At 44.1% G+C, this 17,015-nt stretch overlaps 1 protein-coding gene across 2 annotated transcripts in view; it reads right to left on the bottom strand.

The window, feature by feature from the left end:
- The window catches only part of PC (pyruvate carboxylase), a 628,691-nt gene that overhangs the window by 585,209 nt on the left and 26,467 nt on the right, over window positions 1-17,015 (bottom strand). For both annotated transcript variants that reach the window (XR_012717231.1, XM_075281583.1), the window contains one exon: window positions 15,690-15,874. Coding sequence is in view for 1 of the 2 variants with exons in the window: in XM_075281583.1 (XP_075137684.1) it covers window positions 15,690-15,874 (185 nt within the window). In the remaining variant the exon portion in view is untranslated. The remainder of the gene's footprint in view (window positions 1-15,689; window positions 15,875-17,015) is intronic.

The raw sequence follows: 17,015 nt of genomic DNA, 5'->3' as shown, positions 1-17,015 counted from the left end.
TCTAAAGCGCTGTAGGAAGAACTGCAATGTGTAGCCACTACGGTTTTTCCAGCAGCGCTTTTTGAGGCAGGGACGCCATATGGAGCATTAGTCTAAAAGAGTTTTTGCAGGATCAGGATTGTCTATCCTTATTGATAACCTTATTGATAGCATGTAGATCCTGTCATAGCCGATCAGTGAGGGTCCAACACCTGTACTCCATATTGATCAGCTGATCCAGTCTGCCTCCAGGCACAAGGTTATAGCGGTTAAATGGGTTGTCCCATCACAAGGATCCTATCTATACTGCTGGTTAATGTGGATGTAAGACTTTTCCTAAATACACTGCTTCAGCAAAACTGCTTTGTTTGTCCACTATCTTACTTTATTCAATTCATTGTTGACACAGCCCTTGACTTATCTGCTCAAAAGTCAAGTGATGTATCTGCCTGCTCAGGGGGGAGGGGCTAAGTGCACGGGAGCCAGCCTGTGTTTCTAGCTATTCCTGTGTCTACACCACGTGACCTAGCTCCCTGCTATCAGATAGAGGAGAGGAGCTGCTTTCATTTTTTCTGTTCTCCCAGTTATCAGGCTAGCTAATTCAATTGTGTTCATTATGGCAGAGACAGGCAGTCTCTGTATGTAACACAGAATGGAGTTGCTGCTGCCTGTACTTCATAGTCCAATATGGGTGAGCAGAGCTACACGCAAATTTGGGGTCAGGGCTATACGGCAGGTTGTATGTGAAACCCCGCCCAGCAAATGATGCAAGAAACCAGGAAGAAAGAAGATTTTACAGCAGTGAAGACTGGTGAGTATGCGACGTGGGAATACCCCTTTAATGCTGGAAGCAGAAGGTGTCGTCCACTGTATAGCAGCAGAGCAGAGCTGCACTACTGAGGCAGTGTCATATAAGATTGCACCTCCCTCATTACTTGTAAGATACAGGACAGACTTACAGCTGCATCCTGCCTTTTCTCCCACTTTCTTCAACCTTTTCTCCTCCGTTCTCAAGATCCAAGGGAGTTAGCATCCACCTTTTATACCCATCTATTGTCTACTAAATCTGACCATGTCCCTATTCCAGCTGAAGCACAATGAAAAGAAATGAATGTGCAGACGATCAGGGATCGGACCTGCTGGTGCCACCTGGCTCCCAAAAATGAAATAGTTGTATTTGACACATCAGTACTATTTAACCCATAGATAGATCTTTGTCTGATCAATGCCACTGCAGGTACTTGACCTTTTTCAGAATTAGGGTGAATTCACACTGAGTAAACGCTAGCTTATTCTGAACATAAAACACGTTCAGAATAAGCGGCGTCTAAAGCAGCTCCATTCATTTCTATGGGAGCGGGGATACGAGCGCTCCCCATAGAAATGAATGGGCTGCTTCTTTCACTCCGTGCAGTCCCATTGAAGTGAATGGGGAGTGCCGGCGTGTACGCTCCGGCATGAGCAGAGCTTGCCGTATACGCCGGCACTCCCCATTCACTTCAATGGGACTGCACGGAGTGAAAGAAGCAGCCCATTCATTTCTATGGGGAGCGCTCGTATCCCCGCTCCCATAGAAATGAATGGAGCTGCTTTAGACGCCGCTTATTCTGAACGTGTTTTACGTTCAGAATAAGCTAGCGTTTACTCAGTGTGAATGCACCCTTAGAGTGCCAGATTCCTCATACACCTGGTTTTTGCTTACTTGGAGTTATACCTGAGGATGAATGGTCACATCAAGTGTCTTCCCATCACCTAAAGCTGCAGCTCTGTTTTGGATAGAGGCGAGAACAACCCTAACCCCTCTGGAGGAAATTTGTGAATATTAGTCTGCCAACCAAAAGTATAGTATAAATACAAAGTTTGACCAGCTAAATTCTAGGAGCTATGGTGTCCTCGGTGCTCATCCCTATTGACATTTCAGAGTCCTAGAGGTCCATGGGAATCGCTCTCGGACTCCCTGAGACTATTTGATGATGACTCCATCATGTAACGCACTTGCGCTGTTCCTTTTCATACTCTACCTGTTTGAAGGGAGCTTTGCCTATGCGCATACACTATAAGGTCTAGTATAGTACTGTATAGTAAAACTAAAGGGTATCTAGCATTTGTCTTGAACATACTGGTCTGTTTTACTTCCACAGTTACAGTACTCTGTCATAGTACGTCAAAAGGCTGGTCTTACACGGCCATAATGTAAGTCCGCAATTGAGGGTTTTCAATTGCGGACACATTATATTCAATGAGGCCTCTTACACCACCGGATATTTTATCCGTGGTGTGGCCGGGCCACAACTGTGGTTCGCAATTTATAGAACATGTCCATAATGGCCGTGAATTGCGGCAATGCACGGACTCGCCCATAGAACTCTATGGGCGAATGCGGCAGTTTACGGGGTCTGCGGTGTCTTTGTTGCCGATCGCGTTACTGATCAGCAACTTCCGGACCGTAAAATCATTACGGCCGTGTAAGACCAGCCTAAGAGTGTCCTTTTCGGTTGATTCATCTGTATTGACAGTGAAGTTATGTATGCGTTTCAGTAACTGTATGAGCATACAACTGTATATACACTCAGCAAACCACTTCATGCCAAATGTCACCACTAAGAGCGTTACGAAACTATCCCTAGACTGGCCATACACAAGAGCCAACTAGCTCTTCTCTTGCTGTATTAGGCTGAGACCCAACGTTGCGGATAAGCAGCTTTTTTATGTTGCAGATTTTGCTGCAGCTTTTTGAGCCGAAGCCAAGAATGGCTACAAAAAGAATAGGAAAAATATAGGCAGTACTTCCGTTATGCTCCGTTCACTGCAGCTGGGGCCCACGACCTGCTGCAGAAAGTTTAGAAATGTAGTATTACACGGAAATCATTAAGCGACAGGGCAACCTATATCCTATAACTAACCATATTAAACAGTTGTCCATAAAGATATTATTTTATGAATACGCACAGTATAGTTCATTTGGTGCAAGTTGCTTTCAGGTAAAATATTGGAAACCAGTACAAAACCTAGTTAGTCAAAAGGCACTAGATCCAGTAATGCACGACCCAAGTGTGAAAAGTACTTGAGACAACTAAGTACAAAATGCCTAGTAGCTGCATAACACAATATTGCAATGTTACACCACTGCTGTTACTACTACCACCACCACCACCACCACCACTATGGGATAGCGAGCATGGTCACATTATATCCTGCATGTTACTACAAATGTGACCCAACAGTCAGTAGAAATCCAACCAGACACATTAAACACCATTAGTTGTGACTGGCAAATGTCACCTGGAGAAGTCACCACGTAGCCCTAGCCTATATAAAATATAAGTCTACATATCCCAGTGTAAGACCCTCACTCAGAAAGTGTTCCTTCTAAATGCAGTATAAACTGGTGGAGAAGCATTTCCCATACAGCACTGTTAGGAACATAAGAAACCAAATGACTATCTGATGTCCTTGTGCCTGAACTACTGAATAAACATGGAGGCACTTCACATAATGGGCATCTTGATACCTATAAGTCATACCATGTGCCCCTAAACACCACAACGCATCTGATCCATCCTGCGACAAGACAATTGTTCCCACAGTTATTTATACATCTTATGACGTTCTGATGACCTGGAAGATTTGTGCCTGCAAATGTTTCTCTACACCCCTCACTAGATGAAAATGTATGGCCATGAGCAAAGTAACAAATAAGACATGGCAGACAGGTGATTAAACCATCCTCAGTACTATACATGGCCAGCATGAAGGAAATAAAGTGCAAGAACACCTAGGAGAGGATCATCGTGAAGAATAGTAATTGGGAGCGGGCTTATTCCTCCATATATCACTTGTCAAGTGAAGACATGAGGTGGTTTGCAATAAGGAGGGAAATAATGGCACCAAATGTAAGCACATGCATCTGTACATAAAACATGAGCTGCTGAATGGCTGAAAAGGGACACCGACAAGCCATCAATTTAAAGGAGACGTAATAGGAGCCGAGTGACCATACGTCCAAGTCTGATCCGGAGGCTTGTATACTATACATTAATGTATGGAAACTCTGGGAGCAAGAAACCGGTTAGAAAGATAACCGATTCACAAAAATAATACAAAATAAATTCTTCAATTGTGGTGTTTTTTTGTAGCGGATTTGGAAATTCTCCAATTACCATACAAATTCAACAAAAATATTACTTCCTAAAATTAGTTATTTGTCTGTACTTGGTTATGAATCATATACAGGGTGGATCATTTCTAGGTTCAGTACTTAAAACTAGGAAAGCGTACTTAACCTTTCAACAAACTTTGCAAAAAATCAATAATGCAGTGTGTGTACGTGAAAAGTAAACCTATTTATTGCCATTAGATGACCTGTAGTCTGGATTTTTGGTAGGTTTTTTTTTTTTTTTTCTCCCTTTCTGTAAACTCTAATTTTCAGCTATCCCTTCTGATAGAAAGAAGAATCTTGTACTTAAAGAGGTTGCCCAGGAGATTATATAAGAAGTTAAAAAATAAATACATTTTATTAGGTCGGGGAACACAAAAAAAAAACCCACACACACACCACATACTCACCAGTGAGTCACAGCGCAGTCCGATCCTTCTGCTCCGTTGTTTTCTTGCTGAAGGCCTCGTCAGCTGTAATGTCCCGAGTACTTTTCCTTAAGTGGTTTAGCCTCAGCGGCCACATGCGGCAGTGACTTCCGCCTGAACAAGGGAGCAGCAGGACCGGATTGTGATGAAAGAGCACCAGGGAGAGGAGAGCGTGTTGGGGTTTTTTTTTTTTGGTTTTTTTACCTCCCTTAGCAGAATTCAAAAAAGTAAATAAATCCTGACAACCCCTTTAACATTCTCTCACACAAAAGCAGCAGCAGGATCATATAGGGCATAAGAACTGATGTGAATAAAGCACTTGGAGTGAAACAGAAACTTCCTATTTAGCTCAAATATCTCTGTCTGTGATCAGTCTCTCCTCTCTTACTCGATCTTAGCTCACCTCTTCCCACTTCAGATTTCTATTGTGATCTACGATTTCACACTTCTATAACCTCCTGTCCTTCTCTAGCATATATTTTGTGTGTGTGGAACCTAAGGCTGGTCTTACATGGCCGTAATGATTTTACGGTCCACAAGAAACATAGACACTGAAGACGCCCGTGAACTGCCGCACTCGCCCATAGAGTTCTATAGGAGAGTCCGTGCTGTGCCGTAATTCACAGCCTTTGCGGACCTGCGCTATAAAGTGCGGCCCACGGTTGCGACCCAGCCACACCACGGATATAATATCCGGTGGTGTAAGAGGCCGCATTGATTATAATGTGTCCGCAATTGCGGACCATTTGCAGACTTACATTACGGCCGTGTAAGACCAGCCTAAAAGAGATTAGTAAGAAGGAGCCATGGGAAACGTGACCACAAAGTAGACATGTTAGAATTTTTTTTTTTATTTTTTTTTTTTTACTTGGGTATTCTTTGAAGGGTAACAATTTTGGAACAACTTTTTCTCCTAGAAACCTCTAAATTGATAGCTGGATTCACACACAGTTCTAAACACAGATGCTCCAGGACTGTTATGTTACTACGGCATACAGTTATATACTATAGCAAACATGTCAAAAGCGTCGACAAGACCTCTTAGAAAGCTGCGCCATAACATTATGATTTGTGGGGGTCCAACCTTTGAGACCTCCTCCGATGTCTGGCCTAGACATCTGCTGTGCAAGGCAATTCAAGTAAATGGGGCTGTGTAGCATTTCTCTGCACAGCAGGTGGGAGGACACATCTCTGTACGAGAGCTACAGCCTATTCATTTCAGAGACTTGGTGATGGTCCCGATAGGCAGATCCTCATCAATCAGTAAGTGATCACTTGGCCTATCAATATACCATCATGTACTTCTGGTAAAGCAATTAAAGGATTACAATCTAATGGGATCATTTTATCATCTCACCCTCCCAATTCTGTGCTACAACTTCATATGTAAGCCCTGAGATCTAGTAATACATTATATATAAAATGGATAAAACTGACGTGTATGGGACTCGCATTTATCTTGAGAACAAGGACTTTTTCTCACCATTACATTATATGGGACTTATAGAATAGCCGAGCAGGAACCCAAGACTCACAGAGGTGTCGTTTGCTGAGTATTTTGGTAAATGCTCAGTATTGGGCTGAATTATTAGGAATGGCAGGTAGGTTGGTAGTGGGACCTGTCATTCCACCCCCCTCGAGTCCACACTTTGGGGATGTTACGGCAGCAACTGCGGAGAGTCTCCTCATCAAGGAAGCTTAAGAAGCCAGCTCCAGCAGCAACACTTTGTCAGAGCTTGGCTGGAGAGCTGACAGAGAGGTCATATTTTTGGAGCTGTGTCCTGAATGATTCTACTGGCTTTTGGATTTCTGTTATTCTAGGTGAGGTAACCTATTCTATGTTTAGTTAGAGCCTAGCCGGGCAGGTATTTATTTTTGTATTGTTTCCTTTTGTTGCTGCACTATATTTTTGAGTGAGAATAAACTCTACCTTTGTTTTGGACTAAAGAAACTGGACTTGTATGTCTGTGCCACCCCACCTAGCAACCCCAGACCCTGACACACACTAATATATATGTACTGCATATACACACACACACCACATTTTCTATTCACTGTACCTAGACAGAACTGGGATCTGCATAAAATCTAGTGGATATGCCATAACTGTCATAAATCAGAATATTCCATTTAGCATTGATCACGCAGAGGAAATGCCATGGGGTTTGTGGTGTGGATTCTCCACTGCCAGTCTATGGTAAATTATAGTAAAACACGTCCGGACAAGGTTTTCAAGACCCCATCCACATATAGCAGAAATATACAGTACCCAAATAACTATTACCATTATGCTATGGTTTTTCAAACCTACACTACAGATCACACGGTCTGTTGTGTTGACACACAAATTTCACTATATATTCATGGTAAAATCTGTGGCAGAAAAATACCCACTATGTTTGGCTGATATATACCGGTATATATTTTTTTTACCATACGGTACATACAAACACCATATGCAAGAACACACCACTTGGATGAGCTTGCATGTGTTTTGCATCAGGAGAGGGGAGAGTAGATCATGTCTCATTCACTGACATCTACCATGGGGGGGGGAGGGAGACCTGGGACCCTTCTTTCATCTTAGAATGTCTGCAAATTTCAACAAAAATAGTGGGATTGGCCAACATGTCTCATATATGTAAGAACAGATTGCATAGGGGCCAATTCATACGACAAATTTTTTTCTGTTTTACATAGCTGTTTAAGGGCTAGTTCACACGGGGCAGATTTTGATACGGAATCCGCCCCCTCACAATAGAGGTCTATGTAGACCGCTAGCGTTCTTTTTTCCGCTAGCGGTTTGTTCCCGCTCCCGAGCTGCCCTTTCTTCAGGAAGATTCAGCGGCTGATTCAGCCACGGCATCCGCCTCGCGACAGCACCCTCTGGACTAGGCCCATTCAATTGGGCCTAATCCAGAGCGGGAATCCACAACGGGATGCCGGTGCACTGCAATGTCGTGGCAGCCGCGACTGAATGTGTTCCTATGTGAACTAGCCCTAAGAGCTGAGCTGCAAAATATGGATCAGGTCCTATCCCAGTCCATTTTTGTATCTCAGTCTCATCTATTCTGAACTACATACAGGTACCACCCATGTGCTGTCTGTTCCATTTTCCACCACAGTTGTGTGCATGGGGTCTTAGTCTTAAAGTTTGTGTGTTTTTGTTCCTACCAATAAATATAGGAAATGAGAAACTCCATAACAAGATAACATAAAAGGATAAAAGCCGCTGCCAGGAGTCTTCTATTTTTACAGATTGCCGTCAGAGAGCATTTTGTGATCGCAAGGCTCATTTGAAAAAAATCCCACACAGCTGCAACAACAAATCTGGGCCAAAACACCCCAGCAAAACTGCAGGTAATCCATACAGATCTGACAGTTTTGCAATCACAAATTTTGTTGAACAAAACGTACTAGGATGGGCAGAGGTGCAGCTAGATTGTCCTGTGCCTGGAGCAAAAAATTAGTCTGGCTCTTTCGCCCCATTTATTGCCTTACGCTGGAATCCCACCAGTGTTCAGGTCTCCGCTTTCAGTTTCCGTCTTCTGCATGCAGAGGACGGAAACCTGTCATGCAGAGTCCGGCCGTGAGCGTTTTATGCTCTGTGCGTCTAAACTTTTTTTTTTTTTTTAAACCGGACACAAAGTCCTGCATGTCCGACTCTGTGTCCAGTTAAAGAAAAAAAAAAAAAAAGGTTTCGCCGCGGAGAGCATAAAACGCACACGGCCACAAACTTTTCAAACCCATTCAAATGAATGGGTATGGAAACCTGAAAGTGGAGACCCCGGGAGCAGAGGTGAATAAGCCCCGACTCTGCTGTCCCCCTCTATTTAATGTATTAAGGACACAGCTAATTTGGGACTTGACACAGATTTTTTATTTTTTGTTTCTGCATTTCTACATTACAGGAGCTACAGCTTATTTTTTTCCCCTCCCATGTGTGAAACCATCATTAGGCCTCATTCACACGGCAGTATTCTGGCCAAAACGTTGCATCATTATTTGTAAGTCAAAACCGAAAGACTTGAACCTAAACAATGAAAAAAAAATAAATAAATATGGTGTGCACCGAGCAACTGGGGTAATCCAGTGAACCCGAGGGATAGCCCTTGTTCTGGGGAATACTCCCCTCTGATGTAACATCAGCACTTGGGGAATAGGGTTTAAAATGTCTGTAATGACTACAGCAATATGTCTTCCAGAACAGTATCAGTTATGCAATAAAGCACTGCACTAATTCCAATTTGAATAAATAAAGACAATTACACTTACCAGTAATCTGTTTTCCATTGACTTGCACAACGGCAGTAAGCTGGAGGTATCCCCGCCCTCAGGGACAGGGACACCATCTAAATAGATCCCCCCTAGAACCACCTTCAGTCGTTACCAGAGTACCTTCGTTCAAGTACAATCATTAGCACTATCAACAAACTTCTATAAAAACAACAGAAAAGAAAAACTGCCTGGGACAGTATATACAACCACTATCACTTAGGTCAATATATGGGTTGGGTAATTAAACCCTGCCATTGTGGAAGTCAAGGGAAAACAGATTACCTGTAAGTGTAATTGTCTTTATTACCCAGACTTCCACAACAGCAGCAAACTGGAGATATACCAGAGTAATCTCAGGGGGGGGCAACAGCCGAGACGACCTTGCGGCCAAAGGCCAAATCTGTATTAGAGAGCACATCTAACTTGTAAAAGGTGTCAGGATTAGACCAGGTAGCTGCCTTGCAGATCTGTTCAACTGAAGCATGAGCTGACTCGGCCCAAGAGGTGGCCATAGCATGAGTAGAATGGGCCCTAAGACCCTCCGGGGTGGCCAAGTCCTTGGCTTCATAAGCCAAAGAAATGGCCTAAACAATCCACCCTGCAATAGAGACCTTGCTGGCTGCTAAGCCCTTATTCTTCCCTTGAAACTGGACAAACATGGCGGTCTGATTTTATGGAATCTGCTAATCTATCTAAATAGGAGAGGAGACAGTGCCTGACATCTAAGGGGGCGTTCACACTACAATCAGTGTCCGACAGGTAGTGTACGCTGCTAATGTCCATTCAAAATCTTGCATGGACATTAGCATGTAGATTTTTTCTGTCCACTTGAAAAGTCGGACATCTTTACGAACGGACACTTAAGGACAGGCACGGAAGGTAAAACAACGCACCCGATCTCGATTTAAATGAATGAAAAATGTCACGGACACAGCTAGTGTCCGCTGCTAATGTCCGTGCGAGATTTTGAACGGACATTAGCAGCGGACACTACCTGTCGGACAATGACGGTAGTGTGAACACCCCCTAAGTTGTGAAACTTGACTTCCTTTTCAGATTTAGGATTCTGACAAAAAGATGGTAAAACAATCTCCTGAGAACAGTGGAACCTGGAAAATACTTTGGGAAGGAAGGAGGGTTGGTGCTTTAACAAAACCCTATCCTCTTATATAATGAGGTACGGAGGCTGACAAGTAAAAGCCTGCAACTCCCCCACTCTCCTAGCCGTGGTAATAGCAACCAAAAACGATAACTTAAAGGTTAACATCTTAAATGGAATTTCATTAAGAGGCTCAAAGGGACTATTGGAGAGGGCTGAGAGGACCACATTTAAATCCCAAGGGGGTACAGTGGAATGCATATGAGGTTTGATTCTAAGGGACCCTTTCACAAACCTTTTTTATGGTAGGGATCTCAGCTAGCCTACAGTCTAAAAACATACTCAAAGCAGCAATCTGAACTTTAATTGTGCTTGGACTGAACCCCTTATCCAACCCTCTCTGAAAGAACTCCAGAATCAAGGCTATAGACACCGGACCCTCTGGAGCCCTAGAAGCCTGACAATTTCTGAAAGGTGTTCCAGGATCTTAGATAGATCCTATTGCAGCGTGGTAATAACTGGATCTGAAAGTCCCTTGGATCTTAAACTCCTCTCAATCTCCAAGCTGTTAGCTGGAGTTGATGCGGAGAGGGATGTTTCACTGGGCCCTGCATTAGTAGGTCCGCCTTGAGAGGAAGTGGCATACAGGAGGCCGGAGCTCCAGGTTTGGGAGAAGGAATCTACTGCATACGGACTATCCCAGTGATCTAGCGAAAATAACTTTTGAACGATGGTGTTCTTTTTGGTAGCAAATAGGTCCAACATAGATAGACCTCACTTGTCCACCAGTAGGTGAAAGACTTCGAGTCTTGGCTCCACTCTGATTCCTTCAGTAACTCCCTGCTGAGGAAGTCTGCTACTAGGTGAGTTGCCATGATAGATAACAGATTGCTTTCTGCCCATCTGAAGATCCTTGCCGAGACATTGGACAAGCTTGGGGACCTTGTCCCCCCTTGCTTAAGTAAGCTACTACAATGGTATTTACAGATAGGATCTTGGCATGCCTTCCCTTTAATTCTCCCTGAAGGGCCTGAACTGACTCCCACACCACTGTGAGCGGTCTCAAATTGGAAGAACTGTTCTTTAGCCTGGAGATGCAAATCCCCTAAACAGTGGAGTAGGATGTATGGCCTCCCCAACCCAGCAAATTTGCGTCGGTGGTAACTATAACTGGTTAGGATACCGCCATGGGACTCCTTGCTGTAGGCTTGTGGATATTTTCCACCAATTTAGGGAGTTCTTTAGATGTAACGGACCCTTCACCCGGTTAGGCCACGCCCCCTAATCACATACCTTTGAGCTTGCAGCCGGCTGGTGAAAAGGAAAGGAACAGTGAGGCTCCAGCAGGCAGCAGCGAGGTCTGGGACGTCTGGCCGGCTTACAGCAGCCGCCTGCGGCCAGGAAAAGCCCGGGAGAATACCGCCACCGGCAGATTTACATCTATCAGCACCGCAAGGCCTCTCAACAGCCAGGGGAGCCGGATGCCTCGCACTGTCTCCCCGGCAGCACACCGCTACCCAGAGGCTTCCATGAACGCGAGCGGTAAACTGATGGAGTCTTCATTCCGCAATGGACCAGAAACGACTGAAGGTGGTTCCAGGAGGGATCTATTTAAATGCTGTCATTTCCTGTCCCTGAGGGCGGGGATACCTCCAGCTTACTGCCATTGGGGAAGTCTGGGGAAAACACGTTTTATTGGAAACCCATCAAATAACTTTACACACGACGCTTGTCACAGCGTTTCTGGGAATCGAACCCCTTTCTCAAGTGTTAAGTACCGAAAAAAAATCAAAGGATCCTGTTCCGTAGACCAGCGCTCTCCAGGTTGTCCTCATGTGAGTGTGTAGACGCCGACTGCCTCGTGCAGCGGATCTATATAGGCTACAATTGGCGCTGCGTTTTTATTCAAGTCGCATTTAGTGCAGTGCCTTATTGCATAACCGATCCAGTTCTGGAAGAGATATTGCTGTGGTCATTTCAGACATTGAGCCTAAACAAGGAAGAGGTGCAAATCTTTCTGTTACACTTTTTAGGATTCACTCCCAGAACAGTTTACAGATATTGATGCAAAACACTTATCAGGGGGTCGTTTTACTGCTGCCTTTTCTAAGGGAGGAGTTATAGGGAGCCTGTCACCAGCATATAACATATTATACCAGCAACGCAACACAGATAAGTCAGGCTCACCTGAATGTAATTCTTCCTCCAAACCTCTATTCCTGCTATACCCCACAATGCGAATGTGAGAATACAGGGCCAGGTGAGATTTCAGCATAGTTCCCTGGCCCTGTCACTTAGAAAAAGGAGGATGGAAGAGGATGTAGCAGTTTAGAGCAATGGAGCTGCTCTCGGTGCACAACACTGGTCATTTACATATTGTGAAATACATAGTAAATTCGGTTGGGTGAAGACATCAGTCCATCAAGTCCAACCTATAATCCCTACATTGTGGATACAGAGAAAGGAAAAAACTGCCAATTGCCCCATTTCAGGGTAAAGAAAAAAAAAAAAATGAATACATGAATATCCCTACAACAGAGGTAGAAATGTTCCTGGGCAAAAAGGCAATAGGTTAAACATGCCTGTAAAAACAGTCTGTAAAAGCCTTTAAAAGTTTATTTCACCTTAAGGGTAAGTTCACACGGGGTTTTTTGGTCAGGATTTTGAGGCTGTATCCACCTCAAAATCCTGACCAAGACGTCTCACATTGAAATCAATGGGAGACGGTCAGTTCTTTTTTTCCGGGAGCCGTTTACTCCAGTTCCCGGAAAAAGAAGTGAGATGCTCATTCTTTCAGGCGGAGTCGCCCCGTGACATCCGCCTGAAGACACTCCCTCCCGACTAGGCCCATTCATTTGGGTCTAATCCGGAGTGGAGTGTGTGACTGGACGCCGTGTGAACTTACCCTCATGGTCACTGTCATCTCAGCTGACTTGAGGCAACTATGATCACTGGCAGTCAAAAAGCTGAGAAGGATTTGCATCGCTGTGAAGAATGCTATAGTAGTACTGGAGTTACCGCACCTCAATAAATGGTATAGTATTGCAACACCAACAACCTAGCGATCAGAGTGGGCTCATCTTTCAGATGGCATCCAATGAAAATTTTAACAATTAATTTTAAAACAAAAAGAAATATATAAAAAAAAATTATGACAAGCTCTTTAAGGCTAAGACCCCACGGGACAACCCACAGCAATAAAGTGTTGCAGGAAAAACCACAGCGGGAACGCATCACTTTAAACAGAAAGTTTGCACAGTTTTCCTCTGCGGACTTTGTTACAATTATATCTACGGGGAAACCGACGGCATTTCCGTAAATATAATAGACATGCTGCGTTTTCCAAAAACATGCTGATTTTGGAAATCGCGGCGTGTCTGCACCGCGGTTTTTACTGCAAAGTGGACATGAGATTTGCTAGAATCCCATCCACTTTGCACTTATTGTAAACCGCCGTAATTTTTCCCACAGCGTTTCCGCTGCAGGCAAAACATGGTGTTTCTGACCTGTGGGCCCGAGCCTCAAGGGGTTTTCTCACAAACATCATTTATCACCAATCCACGGCTGATGAAGTATAGGCCATTTACTGCTGACTGCTTGTAGTCTGACCACTTGGAATTGCAAGAACACATAAGGCCCTTGTAAATGGAGCTGCAGTGCACATACGTGACTGCTGATCTATTCGCTTCTATGGGACAGAGAAATAGCCAAGCACAGTGCTGCATCAGTCTCACAGAAGTGAAGGGAGGTGGCCATACATACAATAGACATGTGTCTTTTCAGCCATGCTCTGTTGCTACCACTCAGTTTGCCCAAGGAACTTGCAGGCTTCTGGTTCCCAAGGATCATACGTTTATCACCTATGTTACATTTCAATTCTAGAACATTCTCACTGATAATGTGAAGGTGTTGCAGCTGCCACTGTGCGAATAAGACGTTCACTGAATGACGTCAACAACGAACTATGAATAAAACACTTTCTCCTCTGGCCCTTTCAGACAGACCTATTCAGGCTGAAAAATAGGGTCCATGTGTTTGCCATATTTCTCTGCCTGACTGGTTCCATAAACTGACTTATCATACTGAAGACAGTCCACCATGTCAGTACGGTATAGTAGAGGTGCAGCAATTCTCAATCTTACAGCATACTGTATACTGTCAGTATATTTCAAATACTCTTGGGATACACAAGCTGAGAAATATGGCCGACACACAGACTATATAGCCACAGCCTTGTGAAAGGGTCCTAAATGTGGAAGGCAAATCTAGTACGGACTAGATCACTATATATATATATATATATATATATATATATATATATATATATATATATATATATATATATATATACACACTCACCGGCCACTTTATTAGGTACACCTGTCCAACTGCTCGTTAACACTTAATTTCTAATCAGCCAATCACATGGCGGCAACTCAGTGCATTTAGGCATGTAGACATGGTCAAGACAATCTCCTGCAGTTCAAACCGAGCATCAGTATGGGGAAGAAAGGTGATTTGAGTGCCTTTGAACGTGGCATGGTTGTTGGTGCCAGAAGGGCTGGTCTGAGTATTTCAGAAACTGCTGATCTACTGGGATTTTCACGCACAACCATCTCTAGGGTTTACAGAAAATGGTCCGAAAAAGAAAAAACATCCAATGAGTGGCAGTTCTGTGGGCGGAAATGCCTTGTTGATGCCAGAGGTCAGAGGAGAATGGCCATACTGGTTCAAGCTGATAGAAAAGCAACAGTGACTCAAATAGCCACCCGTTACAACCAAGGTAGCGAGAAGAGCATCTCTGAACGCACAGTACGTCGAACTTTGAGGCAGATGGGCTACAGCAGCAGAAGACCACACCGGGTACCACTCCTTTCAGCTAAGAACAGAAAACTGAGGCTACAATTTGCACAAGCTCATCGAAATTGGAAAATTGAAGATTGGAAAAACGTCGCCTGGTCTGATGAGTCTCGATTTCTGCTGCGACATTCGGATGGTAGGGTCAGAATTTGGCGTCAACAACATGAAAGCATGGATCCATCCTGCCTTGTATCAACGGTTCAGGCTGGTGGTGGTGGTGTCATGGTGTGGGGAATATTTTCTTGGCACTCTTTGGGCCCCTTGGTACCAATTGAGCATCGTTGCAACGCCAAAGTCTACCTGAGTATTGTTGCTGACCATGTCCATCCCTTTATGACCACAATGTACCCAACATCTGATGGCTACTTTCAGCAGGATAATGCGCCATGTCATAAAGCTGGAATCATCTCAGACTGGTTTCTTGAACATGACAATGAGTTCACTGTACTCCAATGGCCTCCACAGTCACTAGATCTCAATCCAATAGAGCATCTTTGGGATGTGGTGGAACGGGAGATTCGCATCATGGACGTGCAGCCGACAAATCTGCGGCAACTGTGTGATGCCATCATGTCAATATGGACCAAAATCTCTGAGGAATGCTTCCAGCACCTTGTTGAATCTATGCCACGAAGAATTGAGGCAGTTCTGAAGGCAAAAGGGGGTCCAACCCGTTACTAGCATGGTGTACCTAATAAAGTGGCCGGTGAGTGTGTATATATATATATATATATATATTTATTATAAGTAAGACAGCGGGTTATTGATATCTCATACAGAGAACTTTCTGACATACTGTAAACTTGGGAAAAATGTAGCATAAGACAAATTATTGCATTTCTCAGTCTTTTCTTCACGAAGCACACATCTTCATCTTCATGTCACTTACCAAAGCCACCTTTATTATATCAGGAATGTGTAGGTACGCCTGGACCGGGGGCAATCCCTTTCCTATAAGGTAGGCCTCATCAGCCTTCTGCCTGTGAATCTGCCCAGTGTCCTGCTCGGAGTATACAGCCACGGTCCGTATACCCAGTTCTGTGCATGCTCGGAATACTCTGGTGGCAATCTCACCTGTACACGGAAATAAACACAAACACAACAGTCAGACTTCTGTGCATAGATTTACTGCAGGGGTCAGCAGGGTACGCCCTGCAATGTACATCCCACTGCCATTTTTGTGGAAGCTGTGGATTTTTGGCATTGGGATATGCTTAAAAAACGGTGTGAGGATTTTTGTTTTAAACATTTTCAAGTTCCCATGGCTTTGTAAGGCAAGGCAAACAGCAACCAAATTCCCCTGGATAGGGCAGCAGATCCACCGTGGACAGAACATGCAGTATTACTAAAGGGATTTTCTAAGACTCTAATATTGTTCGGTCCGGACAAATCTGGCACCTCAATGATTAGCATACAGGTGAAAGGAGATGAGCTGCAGTACCAGGAACAGCCACTTGCAGCGCCTTCATTCAGCTGACCTGTGTGGTAGCTGGAAGTCAGAATCCCATCATGTCCAAACGCCCATTGCTGGAAGTAACTAGTCTATGGCAGATTACTTCACATGCAAGGGTGGTCATGCACTATAGTAATAAGTATATGCAAGTGTGCTGACTCTCTCCTACAGATGATATTGGGGAAAAGAAACTCTAGGCATGTTGAATTTAAACATGGACCCTCAGCAGTGACTTGTCACCTCTCCTGTGTACAGGAGATAAGTGCTGTCAGTGAAAATGCTTCTTGAACCTAAAATCCCATACAGCCATAAAACACTGCAGAAAACTCAGTCCCAAAAACATGTCTTTTCCAATACGTTTTACATTTCTGCCTCCCCATATAAGACTAGTGGGGGGAGGAGTGCAGTGTTTGAGGGTATAACTAGAGGTGAGCGAGTAGTATTCGATCGAATACCTCGCTCCCATAGGAATGGGTGTAAGTGGCCGAACACTAAGGGGTGTTAAGCTTCGATACGCTTAACCCCTTGGTGTTCGGCCGCTTACACGCATTCCTATGGGAGCGAGGTATTCGATCGAATACTACTCGCTCATCTCTAGGTATACCTAAAGTAGCTGTCTAGCTGAATTTTTACTTATGGCCTATCCTCAGGACAGGCCACACAGATTAGTTTTTGGAGACAACTTCAAACACTCATACTTAATAGCAGATGGCTGTGTGTCCAGTATAGTGGCTGAGCCCTGTATTCACTGCTCGCCTCCCA

Source organism: Leptodactylus fuscus, chromosome 7 (genome assembly GCF_031893055.1).
Source record: "Leptodactylus fuscus isolate aLepFus1 chromosome 7, aLepFus1.hap2, whole genome shotgun sequence".
Lineage (NCBI taxonomy): Eukaryota > Metazoa > Chordata > Amphibia > Anura > Leptodactylidae > Leptodactylus > Leptodactylus fuscus.
Note: the sequence above shows the minus strand (reverse complement) of the source record. Positions and strands in the feature narration are given on the sequence as shown.